This window comes from Xiphias gladius, chromosome 17 (assembly GCF_016859285.1).
Source record: "Xiphias gladius isolate SHS-SW01 ecotype Sanya breed wild chromosome 17, ASM1685928v1, whole genome shotgun sequence".
Taxonomy (NCBI): domain Eukaryota; kingdom Metazoa; phylum Chordata; class Actinopteri; order Istiophoriformes; family Xiphiidae; genus Xiphias; species Xiphias gladius.
The window spans coordinates 20,426,583-20,438,844 of NC_053416.1; the positions used below are offsets into that span (position 1 = coordinate 20,426,583).

At 39.7% G+C, this 12,262-nt stretch overlaps 2 protein-coding genes across 2 annotated transcripts; one reads left to right on the forward strand and one right to left on the reverse strand.

Annotated features, from left to right (window-relative positions):
* Positions 1-833: 833 nt before the first annotated feature.
* On the forward strand, positions 834-4,114 carry tmem88a (transmembrane protein 88 a). Its single transcript, XM_040149728.1, has 3 exons — positions 834-1,359; positions 2,587-2,912; positions 3,584-4,114. Exons 2-3 carry the CDS (start codon positions 2,604-2,606, stop codon positions 3,869-3,871), a joined length of 597 nt encoding a protein of 198 aa, XP_040005662.1. The 5' UTR covers positions 834-1,359; positions 2,587-2,603; the 3' UTR covers positions 3,872-4,114.
* Positions 4,115-5,944: 1,830 nt separating this feature from the next.
* pcolcea (procollagen C-endopeptidase enhancer a) lies at positions 5,945-12,059 on the reverse strand. Its single transcript, XM_040151358.1, has 9 exons — positions 11,858-12,059; positions 9,202-9,310; positions 8,853-9,111; positions 7,491-7,615; positions 7,263-7,399; positions 6,805-7,160; positions 6,639-6,716; positions 6,391-6,561; positions 5,945-6,299 (listed from the first exon to the last, which is right to left on the reverse strand). Exons 1-9 carry the CDS (start codon positions 11,944-11,946, stop codon positions 6,169-6,171), a joined length of 1,455 nt encoding a protein of 484 aa, XP_040007292.1. The 5' UTR covers positions 11,947-12,059; the 3' UTR covers positions 5,945-6,168.
* Between the last annotated feature and the right edge of the window lie 203 nt (positions 12,060-12,262).

Genomic DNA, 12,262 nt, shown 5'->3' on the forward strand with positions numbered 1-12,262 from the left:
GTACTGTTAATAGCAAAACCATCCATTGCTCCCACTTTTTTTTTTTTTTTTTACCCAGAGTGCTAATGCCATGGGCTCTTTGATGATTGTTCCTTGTAACGAATGTTCAAATGCCCTGATTCTCTCCAGGGAGTATATATATCTACCCCTGTGTAGAAATAAATAAACAAAGATGCCCAGAGTTAGATGAAAAAATGAGACTTCATATCAAAATACTAATTTCACCCTTTGAACTGAGCCCCTCTGGTTTCTTATCAGTCCCATGATAGCCTCTTTTCCCCACCAAATTAGTCAGTGTTCTCCCCCATCCTCATTTCCTTATGTTTTCTGAAAGCAGAGTTCTGTTTTTCATCAAAAGGTCAAGGGCCAATCCTCTGTCATTCCTGCTTCTAAAACAAATCTCCAGCAATATGGCTTGCCCTCTACCTTTCACAGCTCAGTGTTTTTGCAGTGTAGCTGAGTAGCGCCGTCTCATTGGTTCGCACTGTCATCAGTGCAGTATAGTGTGATGATGAATGTAGCATGGTCTTGTGTAAATCAGTTTGAAAGCCTCAAAAAGGGGTTATTTGTGGTTTGTTGGCTTTTTTAAATCATAGAAATCGGTATTAAAAACCAGCTCAGCTGTTTTGAATTTTGAAACCCACCTTATCAGTATTTGAAAGTGGAGTAGGAAAAGTGCTTAGTGGGGGTGTAAAGTGTTGTGGAGTGGGAAGCATACCCTGACTCCTGTAATCTATCCAAATAAACACTCTCCCTCCCTCCCCCTGGTTCCAGGGGTTATCACAGAAACCCTCCACTGCTCCCCTGCCCACCACCAGCAGCAGTCTTTAACACAGCCCAGCCTGTTTTCTGTGCATTAGCAGTAGAGGCAACACAGGATACACACTCACACTCACGCATACAATCATAGCTACTCACACACTCAATCATATCTCAGACTGGAGTCAGGGTGAGGAAACAGAATGTCAGGGAAGGAAGCGCTGAAGCCAGTGGGAAAGCAGAATTTGCCTCAAGTCTACAGAGCTCTTTTCTGACCCACTCTGAGCGGTCTGAGGGAGACGTTTAGATTCATTACAGCAGGCACAGATCTGATGAGCTGATGATTTATTTATTTATTTGATTTGATTTTGGGAAATAGACCAGAAAAACAAAGGGAGAAGATTTTAGATTTTGTTAAGTAGTAGAAACTCAATTTTACTCAGGATCTGGATTTTCAAACGGAAAAGACACACATCAGGAGGAATTTCGCGAAAATTCTCTTCGTCTCCGACCACTCACCCATCTTCAGGTCCTTCAGAGTCCCATCATCTGCTGCCACCATCGAACTGCAAGAGGACACATCATCAAGTTTACCACACAGTGAGTACAAAACACTCTTTTTATTTCATTAAAACTGTGTTGAAAAATGCCAGCCCACAGCCTATTGAAAGGGCAGATTTAGCTTAAATGAATGTAGTACATACTTTTAATAAAACATCCCGAATATGTTTCTTGAGAAATTGTATTTCTACGATTATGGAAATTAATTCAATTTGATGGGGTCTTGTTTCCAACCTGGAAACAAGAAGGCTGTACAGGTGATGTCATCAAAAGGCGAGTGTTTGAGCTCCAGGCTCTAGGCCGACATATACTCAAAAATAGAACCCCTTCAAGAGTAAAGTAGTTTTTGAAAAATGTTCCTTAGGCCATGGTTGTTGGACAGAATCATATGACGTACATGTGAGCGGATGATGGAAGGGGGCAGTACAAATTCAGTGAACAATAATTTGCTTAAAATGTTGTTGAAAGGACAAAAATGCAAGTTACCTTGTAAAACCCATGTTTTCACATGGCATAGGAACAGTGCATGCTAACACACTTGGAAACAGGGGGAAATGGTGGAACTTGCCCCTGTCATTTTCTCATCACTTTAATGTGACACTTGGAAATTCTCAGGTCCGTGGAGAATGTCAGAGTTTACAAAATAACAGTGAAATGAAATAAAATGAGGGAATCAAAGCTCACAGTACCATTAATTTAAAAAAAAAAAAAAAAACTTGAAGCACCACAATTTTTTTTTTCAAAATCAGAGTTATAACATTGTTCTGGAATTCAGGTTAGTGATTAGTTGGACTTCTCAGGGTTTCGCAGCTGCTCCGCCCTCATTTTTCTGGGTTTTGGTTATCCTGGAGTTTGGAGGTGGGGTCAGTGGAGCCCATTTCCTCGCACTTAGAGTGGTGCAGTTATCGGTGTTGACTTTCCCTACCTTTCACCACATTATTTAAGGAGACCATTAATGGAGTAACAATAGACAGACAGAACAAATCAGGGCATGCAGGGAAGGGAAGGTTTTAATGCAACAGAAAATAGACTGACTATTTTATGGATGTTCTTTTTCATCATCAGACACAACTACAGATAATTAAAATACCTGGCACACTCTGATGAACACACATCTCCATATTGTAAAACAAAAACTCAGTTTATGCAATTTTTCCCCAAATGTAAATTGTGTCCTGATAAAATAAAGTCACTATAATCCAGAATATTGAGTCGATTCATAAAATAGATGACCTTATTGGGCTAAAACTGTTTTTTTTCCTGCAGTTTAGAACACAAAGAAGATGAGTCTGTCTCGGAACGGGACACTGGAGAAGATGGTATCTGAGCAGGCCAACTCTGAGCCGCGCTCCCCCTCCAGAGCGGGGTCAGGTGTTGTGGTGCCGCCTCCATACTCGCTGGGCGGCAGCGAGGCTGCTGAAATCCCCCTGGAATTGCGGGGCTCTCTGGACTGCTGGGCGTGCTCCGTGCTGGTCACCGCCCAGAATCTGATCATCGCACTGATCAACGCGGTGGTGGCCTGCATCGTGTTCGGCACCATCCTCACCCCTGCCCTTGCTATGATCATATTCGGCTTCCTCTGCCACTCCTCGGTAATGGGCTCCTGTGGAAATCTGTATTTTTGATTGACAGAAGTGAGAGAGAACGCAGATTTCAAAGCAGTAGGTCATGAACAGATGGTCTCTAAAGTTAATATACAAGAAATGTTTTGTACTGAAAGGAAATGGTGTAGACTGTCAATCAAACTGTGATTTTGGAATGCCACTGCCTATAATCTACACAAGGAGGAAGGAAAATGTTTTTACAGAGATTTGATACTGTTTTCCAAGATCTTACTGGATCTTCCTGGAGCTTAATTTTAATTTTTTGCAGCTGTGACTAAGTTGCTCCAGTTCCTTTGTGCAGTGCATTGTGGGACTATGAAATACACCGACAGCACACTCAAAAATCCAGCAGATTAAGTGCATCGTGATTTTATCTGAGTATACTTAATTATTGACTTATTCCAGTGTTCCAGACCACATAAACAAAACTTCCTTAGAATTAGTATGTACTGTGGAACTAGGGTACAGGTTGGGACATACTGAGGAGCCAAAGGTAGTTTTGTGCGTGTGTGTGTGTGTGTGTGTGTGTGTGTGTGTGTGTGTGTGTGTGTGTGTGTGTGTGTGTGTGTGTGTGTGTGTGTGTGTGTGTCCACTACACTCTTTGATTAGTTGTATCCATGCCATTATTCATGCATTTTCCTCCCCTCCTTGCTCTCCAGGTGCAGCCCCATGGAACCTCTCTGTATTGCTCAGACATACTGGATGACAACGGCTGCGTGGCTCTACTTGTTGTGGGTTTTCTGCTGCTAACCCCTCTGCTGGTCCTGGCGCTTGCTGCCTACTGTCGCCTGGCCCGACACCTCCAGCTGGGCATGTGTTTCATTCCCTACAGCCGTGCCGTCTACAAGAACCTGCCTGCCTCACGCCAGCGGGGGTCTGGGGCGGGAGGCTGCTGTGGCCAGCAGGGAGCTTCAGAAAGGGAGGGGAAGGGTAGTGTATGGGTGTAGGAGAGGAGAGGAGAGGAGGATTGTATATGATTGTAAGATTTATCCCTGTTTAATGACTAGAGTTGCGTTGTCTGAGTCTGGCTCTATTTTTTTTTTAAAGCAAATTGCCATTGTATTTCTATTTTTACAGCCACTGTAAAAATCCATAATATTTCATCATTTATATTCATTGTTTGGAAGTCAATATTGCCTTTTTATACTATTCCACATGTATTTTTATACCTTTTTACATTAAAATGTCACTTGCCCTGAAAGCTGAATTTTGTGTTTCATCACCATTCCGCATACTGAACATGACATGAGCCGTGTTCATTTAACAGAGGAGGTGAAGCTCAGAGAAGTAAAAAATACACTGAATAGATTAAATGGACGAAATATGTCTTTCCTACAGTATGCAACCTTCCATCCAGTATCATTGGATCTTAAGTCTGTGGATTTTCTTTGGATTGTAGCCTACAGTATGTGTTCAGAATGTAAAGTCACATCATGGTTTCAGTCAATCTAATCCACAGGCACTTAGGGGTGTCAGACATGTGGCCTATTCTCATTAAAACGCTGACATTCAGACAAGTAACAGGTTTCTGTCAGTGTTTGAGACACAGGCAGATAGAGTTTATCTGGCATTTTACCATGTGATATCATTATTTATTTATTCGCACTGGCCATTTCAGTTTCAGACTTTATATCATCTGTTGTTTAGCTCAATCTTTGATAGCAAATCATAATTTGTTTTTTGATTACATTTTGTATTATAAATCTGAATCTGCAGAGTACCTAATAACTAAAGCTGTCAGATAAATGTAGTGAAGTAAAAAGTACAATATTTCCTTTCCAATTGTAGTAGAGTAGAGATATAAAATATCATAAAATGGAAATACTCAAGTAAAGTAAAAGTACCTCAAAACTGAGCTTAAGTTCAGTCCTTGACTAAATGTAGCTTTCCACTAGATGTTAATGTTAATAGTTTAAATCTGATTTTTTAAAATCATAGACCAATTTATACTTAAAGTCCAGCTATTAATATACTTTTTAAAATTGCGTTTCTGCCCAACAACTATTTTTTGAAAAGTAATAATACATTTCAAGTCAAACCAAATGACTGGTTCTTTAGGGGAAATGACTCTAAACAAAGGAGAATGAATTTATTTTTGACCTCTATCCGTCTCTATTGTTCTGGTTAGGAGGAAAATTTGAATAACGGCATGGACACACGCACACACAAACACACACAGACACACACACACACACACACACACACACACACACACACACACACACACACACACGCGCACACACAATTACCTACAGTATGTCCCCCATTTAAGTTTCAACCTGTACCCTAGTTCCATAGTACATACTAATTCTAAGGAAGCTTTGTCATAAGTCAATAATTAAGTATACTCAGATAAAATCACCATGCACTTAATCAATGTCATTCACTAATAAGCTTCATTTCATGCATATTTATGTTCAGTTGTTATGTTATGGTTATGCCACATCATGTCCTATTTTTGATCAACTCTAGCAAAAGCAGCCAAGTACTGGCAACTGGCCCTTGGTGCTTGTTCAGGAGATACACATTTAGTGTTTTATTGGTGATATTATATTCTGTATTGATATTGACAAGTGAATGAACATTACAATTCGATATAGTTTGTAACACTTCTGTTTATCCAGGTATACTATCGGTTAGGATAAAGCAGAAAAAAACTGAACATGCTATAAACAATTTAAAAAGATGAATATAAGAGAAATGTGCAGTTGAGATAAATCAGGTATAATTGCAATAAGTATTCTCTGGACTCCGTTTAAAAACTCTGGCACATGTTCTGGGATCGTTAATCTCTATGTCAGACTTTACATTTTGATTGTAGGACTAATGGTCAATTTATGTCACAGGATTTTAAATCTAGTCCTGTTTTGGAGAAAAAAAAATTGTTAGGATTAGCGATAGCTGAAGTTGAGTGCTGTTACCGTTCAAATCCACTTGGTGGAGACAGAGGCATGATTCTAACAGTTGGAGTGAGAGAGTTACAGCTGAAAATGTGAAAATAATTTAAACATCAAACCATGTGACAGAGATATAAAACCTTTATTCATGTATAAATTACAAACATAATGTTTGGCAGGTGTTTGAATAAAACAATGTACTTGCATACCTTTAAAATATTGGGATAAAAATGAAGTTATGTTTTACTGCAATATTGTGCTTCAATATATCTGTATTTCACATTGAAAATTCAGGATGTGTGTGTGATATGTCGTCTTCTTTTCCTGGCCCAGACATATGTGTGAGGTTAACAGGGTTGGTTGTTGATATTCACTAATAATTTGTGATGTTGGGCTTTGTAGGGAGCTGTGAATGCACCAGGTTGCAGGGTACCACGTCCATCTTGATCCACTTGACCCATGATAATGTAGTTGACACCTATCGGAAGGAAAAATTACCACAGAGATTGATCAGTTTTATACTAGTAATCTGTCGTGTATGTGAGCACGTGATTCCAAGAAGTACGTACCTCTTCGGAGCAACGGGCACTTCTTGCACTGTGACACCAGCTTAACCGACATGGTTTCTCCCACTTGCGTGATGGTTAGTCGACCTGCCTTGTAGGCCTTAATAAGGGAGATGCTAACATGAACAGTGCCACGGGGCCCAGGGGCCAGCGAGGTCACCTTCCCAGTTATCACTGGAAAAAGGATGGCTCAGTCAGTACACAACATCTGATTGGTTACTAGTTGCGTATTTGAACAGTAGGAAACTTACCAAATTCACTCGCACAGAAACTACTCTTGATAGTTCCATCTCTTTTACAGGCTCTGGCACACAGCGGATTTTGAGGGACTAAAAACAGAAAGAGCACACAAATAGTGCATTAGATGTATACTCCTTCTGTTCATGGACACACACGCATGCCCATAACTTCACTCACTGGGCCTCTTTCCATTTGGTCTTGTTACTGGCACCCTCCTGCCCTGGCTTGTGGTGTCCGGCTGACGGACTCTAACAGGTTTGACTGGTTTGTATCTCTCAGCGAGCTTAGGGGGAAGAGATGGCACATACTTGGTGGTGGGGACAGGTGGCTTTAGAGTAGCGGCTGGACGTTCAGGTGCAGCAGGTTTGACTGCAGGTTTCGGGTGAATAGACCTCGTACCAGCTCCTGACTCAGCTGTTATGATCTCAGAACCACGAGGGATGCTGGTATAGTGGGCAAGGAATCCATCAGATGTCACACTGAGGTCAGACACAAACTGGACCAGTAGCACGTTGCCACTGGTGATAATGGGTCTGAACAGGAGACAGGAAATGGACAAAGCGTAAGGTTATGAATCAACGACTTAAAATTACTTAAATGGCAAACAAATAGCTATAATAATATCCGTCACTCACTGCGGGACCTGATCACCACAGTATCTTCCAATCAGGGTTGAATCATCTTTCTCTCCACCATTAAAGAACACCACATAGTCAAACCGACAATAGGTGTCGACCTCCAAGAGAAACTTATCAAACTTCACCTGGATTACCTGGTACCCAAACAGAAACAGAATCATCGTGGGTGTGTGAAGACTTTGGAAAATGAAATGTCAGCATAGAGGGAGTGAGCGTGCAGCCGACCATATCAGGCTCCACAGTGATAAGCCAAGAGCAGCTGGTTCCCGCTGGGTATTTCTTGTCAGGCCAGTTGGGCGTCTTGATCTCTCCCTGGGCTTTTGTTAGCTTACCCCCACAGAACTGTTGGTCTGAAACGAGTTGTACATTTACCATGAGGATAATGAATGAAAATAACTGTAAATTGTACTCTAAGGTGTATGCAAAGTATTATTTGTGTTCGCTAACTTTAAAATAAATTGTTTTCTTGAGGATTTTTTAACTTCTGAGGCTGGCATTGGTTCCCTTGTTGATCATATGTTACATCAATCACACTTATCTGGAAGTTAAAGATGGTACTTATATAATTAAGAACTCGTATGCTTAATTTTGCAATTGTATTCATAAGAGAAATACATTGGGCAAGATGTTTGATCTGGGGGAAAATAAATGGGAAAATAAATCCCATTTTTCTCTTTATTGCAAACACTACCATGAGTTAGGAGTGTCAATTGTTCATGAAATGGCTCAACAAAACCCTGAAATATTCTGTACCACAAAAGAGATCATTTATAAAGGGTTAATAATTCGTAACTAATGCTTCATTAATGGCTAATAAATATTTTACTAATCATTTATAGGTTAGTAAGCCATTTATAAGAACGCATTTTGGGTTGCCATGTTGTGAAACATGTGGTATATATCCTCCCTATTTGATAATAACGGAGTTAGTATGTGTTAGTAAGCCAATGATAAAGGTTTCATAAGTTGTTAATGAAGTTGGTTGTGGTCCAGATCCTCTGCAGTCTTTCTCCAGACTTTAAGTGACCATATGGTCCAGTCGATAAAATACATTTTTCACATCTTGGCAACCCATTGGCAAATAAGTGGTATATGAAGCTTTTAGTAAATTACTCATTAAAGAAAAAGTTCAACATTTTTGGCACATTTTGGGACATTTTGGGAAGCATTTCCAAAAATGTTGAACTATTCCTTTAGCCATTTAAAAAAGACAATAGTTAAAATTTGTAAAAACTTCATAAAGGGTGCCTTATTAGAATGACATGATGGTAACATTGTCTCAAAAGCTAGGAAAAGAAGACAGGATGGACTATTTAATTGGTCTTTACTTTGATTTAAGCTCCAATTACATATGCTATGTTTTCAACTAAGTCTTTTGTTGTTGGCATAAAGGTCTGAAGGTCAATTAACAAATAATGATGAGTAATTATGTGAATTGGTTTCTTTTTTTCAAATTTTTGAAGCATCATTTAAAAATGTACATGCAAGCCTATGCAGGCATGTTTGTATGCCTAACATAATATCAAAAAACAAAAAGAAAATAAAGAAAAAACTTCTTCATCATCACTCTAAAGTGTGACCACGTACCGTCCACATACGGTTTGGTTCCAGCGAAATAGGCCACAAACCCTCTACCATGCGTCTCTTCATCAGACACCATCTCTAACATCATAGTATTTGTGGTAGAAATAAGGGCGCCAGGCCGGAAAGTTCCACAAAAGCGGCCCAGCTTTTGCACCAAGTTGGAATGCCCATTGTAGACGTCCAGATAGTCATAGCGGCATTGCGAGTCAGCCTCTAGGTCAAAAATGCGGAAGGATAGCGTGACTACATTTCCCTCAGGGACCTGGAAACCAGATTGTACATGAGTCAGACAGTGAAAGCCTGAGTGAGGAAGGAGTCAGTATTTACACATGCTGCAGGATAAGTGACTCACCGTGATACGCCAGGTGCATTTGCTGTTGGGTTTGTAGAGGCTTGGGAACCCCTCACTGCCAACAAACCCTGAGTCTGCAACCAGGTCACCTCCACAGTAGAACACAGGCCTGTGATGAAGGAGTTAGACAGTGGGGAGTGAGTAGTGAGAATATTATGGACAGTAGTAGAGAAAGTGCAGGTCTATGAGACAACAGAATTGCATTAACACAAGTCTACTGAAACTCTCAAAACTCCCACAGATACAAGTATTTTGAATGACTTCCTTTAGCAGACTGTCTCTGCTACTGTCTGAGGCCTTACTTTATTTGAAATGTCAATTGCTGATACTGATTGTTGTATGGAGCCCCGAAGTGTTCGATATTTAATAAATAAGTACAAAATAAATAGTCATATGAATGAATTGTGTAAAATATATAAGATTATATAAACAATAATTTGTGGAAGAAATCTAAGAAATTTTTAAAACTCAAGTCATTATTAGAAAAGGCTATTACCATTCTTATTTTCAAAATAGCTGAGTTTTATAGCAGGCTAACTAGCTAGGAGGCATTGTGAGCTTGTGAGAATTTTGACTTCAAAGTTGTTCCTCAGAGAAAGATACATAACTCTGTAAAAAGAAAAAAGACAGACAGTCTTTTTCTGTGGTCACTCTGTCTAACAGGAGCTAGCTAACACTTCTAACACTGGCTGTTCACTTTTATACTGACTAATCAACCAAGCTCACAACCCCACCTAGCCAGTTAGCCAGCTAGGTAAGTAGTAGTATGTTCAGCCTTGTTAAGCTAAGGCATAAAAGCTGAAGACGTTTAGCTTTGGCATTGTTGGTCTAGCTAACAGAAGCTAACAAGGCTAAGTTTGGTAGCGGTTGTTAGGCGTGCTGTCTTTAGAGAGACGGGGTAAGTGATTAGCTGAGATCAACACCATGAACATGAAAAGTGACATTATAAAACAAAACCTGACATGAAATAAAATTGTCATTGGGAAATATGTCATTTTTGAAAAAGGGCATTTTGAGATAACATTCAGTGAAAATAAAATTATTTTTTAATAATTTCTTCAACTATTTCACAAATGGTTGGTTCATTTATATGCATTATTTTACACAGTTTATTCATATGATTATTTATTTCATTTATATCTTTTTTATTTATTTGATATTGAACACTTGGGTTCCACAGCTATGAAATGACTATGAAGTGATTACACAGTAATCAAAAGCGTTTCAGCTGATACTCATTCGTTTGTATTTGGGTTATTTTTTTATTTTGGGATTATAATTGCGTTTAAAGAGTAAAGGTACAGGTTGGGTTTCAGGTGAAGTTATGCTTTCCAGAGTTGAACAGAAAACATTTAACAATACATTACGAAGAGTTTGATGATGTTAGTTGGTTACTGGCTTGTGGAGGCTGATTTCTCATGGTATTATCCTAACCCATCCCAGTACTTTTAAGCGGTGGTTCCCAAAGTGGCTCCTGTATGGATGGTTCAAGGGTGTCACAAGATTTATTCATTCCCTCGTATAAATGTACTTTTTGATAATGTTTCAACACATTAAGAAATGAGGCCACATTTACTTTAACTACATCTTTATGCCACCAATTAACATTGGAATCGCAATATTAATAACCCTGTTAAATATGAATTCATGTCACAACTCACAACTGATGATTGTCATAGTAATGGTGGGGCCATGACAAAAAAAAAAAAAAGGCACTCTGGACGGGTGCCATGGTTTAACAGTGTTATGGAACATAAAAAAAATGAAGAAGCATGGACAAAAAAAGAGCTGTAGCTGAGTTTTTCAGATATAGCTGAAAAGCACATTTTACAAATGACAGACTTTTCCAACGTCGGAGTTATTGAGTCACTTCATGTAATAGATTCTCTTGCTTTTCAACACTGACAGAGCTGACTGAATGTCAACGGTCATTTCACAGAACGGAAAATTTCCTATTTCAGGCTGTTGCCAACAGGGATACATTTGACCCATTTGTATACATGTGGGCCAAGAAGAATATGCCTGTTATGCTGAAGTTATTATTATTTTTGGCATTTTGCAGTCTCTTTGTGGTGTGGGGAGTTTTTTTGGTGTCAGCTTTGAAATTTGTGTAGTTGAACTTATTCATGACGTTTGGTAAGAAGGGAAAAAACGTGTTATTCATCCCGGGCTCTTAGGAAGTAAACATATTCTTGGAAGAAGAAAAACAACTACAGGACAACTAAAATTAGATGCAATGGAAAAATAGTTTCTCACTAAGTAAGAGTTCAGTTAGCAGAACCCCAGCAAAATCAGTCGACTTGCTGATTAGAGCCAAGTTGTCCAGAGCAAGAGCCAAGTTGCTCTGATTCGACCCCACAAGTAGAACCAAAAGCATTAACATCTGGGGCGGCTTAGCCATTGCAAACTCATCATTAGCCACAAACCAACAGGACAACTCTTTGCCTGATCCAACAGTGAAAGAATTCAGAGTATTTTTTCGTTCTAAAGTTGTAGGCTCTTAGTTAATTAGCAATCAGTCAATTTTTGTTAAAACAACGATTGTATTCTCACTTAAAACATCAACAGAGTTAAATAAATGAAGATTATAATTCATTTCAAGAAGACACTGTCCGGGACACAGTCAACACAGATTCTTCACACACTGCGACCTCACCTGGTGTAATTCGCCTGCTGTGCCTTCGTCCATCCTAAACTCAGGGACAGGAACAAGGAGAGACCCCAGATGCAGCCCAAATGCATCATGATACAGTGTGCACACAAAGCAAAGCAGACTATTACAGAAAAGGGAGATGGTAGAAGGAGGCAAGAGATGAAAGACAGGGAGAAGAAGGGGGAGGTTGCTAACACGGGATGGGCGGAGGGAGTGAATGAGTGAGGAGGAATTAGAGGGGGAGAGAGTGTGAGAATGGAAAAAGACACAGACAGATGCTGAAAGTACAACAACAGTGAGGAAGAGCCATGAGGGGGGATGACGTGAGTGGGGAGGGAAGAAGGAGAAGGCTTTAATTAAAGCCAGATGTTTCTTCCAGACTAACCCTGGTTTCATTATGACAGAGGG

Excerpts from the sequence above, each read along its gene's own strand:
- tmem88a (XM_040149728.1), top strand. The coding sequence starts at position 2,604 with ATGAGTCTGTCTCGGAACGGGACACTGGAGAAGATGGTATCTGAGCAG. Across the intron at positions 2,913-3,583 it reads GCTTCCTCTGCCACTCCTCG|GTGCAGCCCCATGGAACCTC; the intron begins GTAATGGGCTCC and ends CTTGCTCTCCAG.
- pcolcea (XM_040151358.1), bottom strand. The coding sequence starts at position 11,946 with ATGATGCATTTGGGCTGCATCTGGGGTCTCTCCTTGTTCCTGTCCCTG. Across the intron at positions 7,161-7,262 it reads TGTGGTGATCAGGTCCCGCA|ACCCATTATCACCAGTGGCA; the intron begins GTGAGTGACGGA and ends TCTCCTGTTCAG. Across the intron at positions 6,717-6,804 it reads ACCAAATGGAAAGAGGCCCA|TCCCTCAAAATCCGCTGTGT; the intron begins GTGAGTGAAGTT and ends TTCTGTTTTTAG.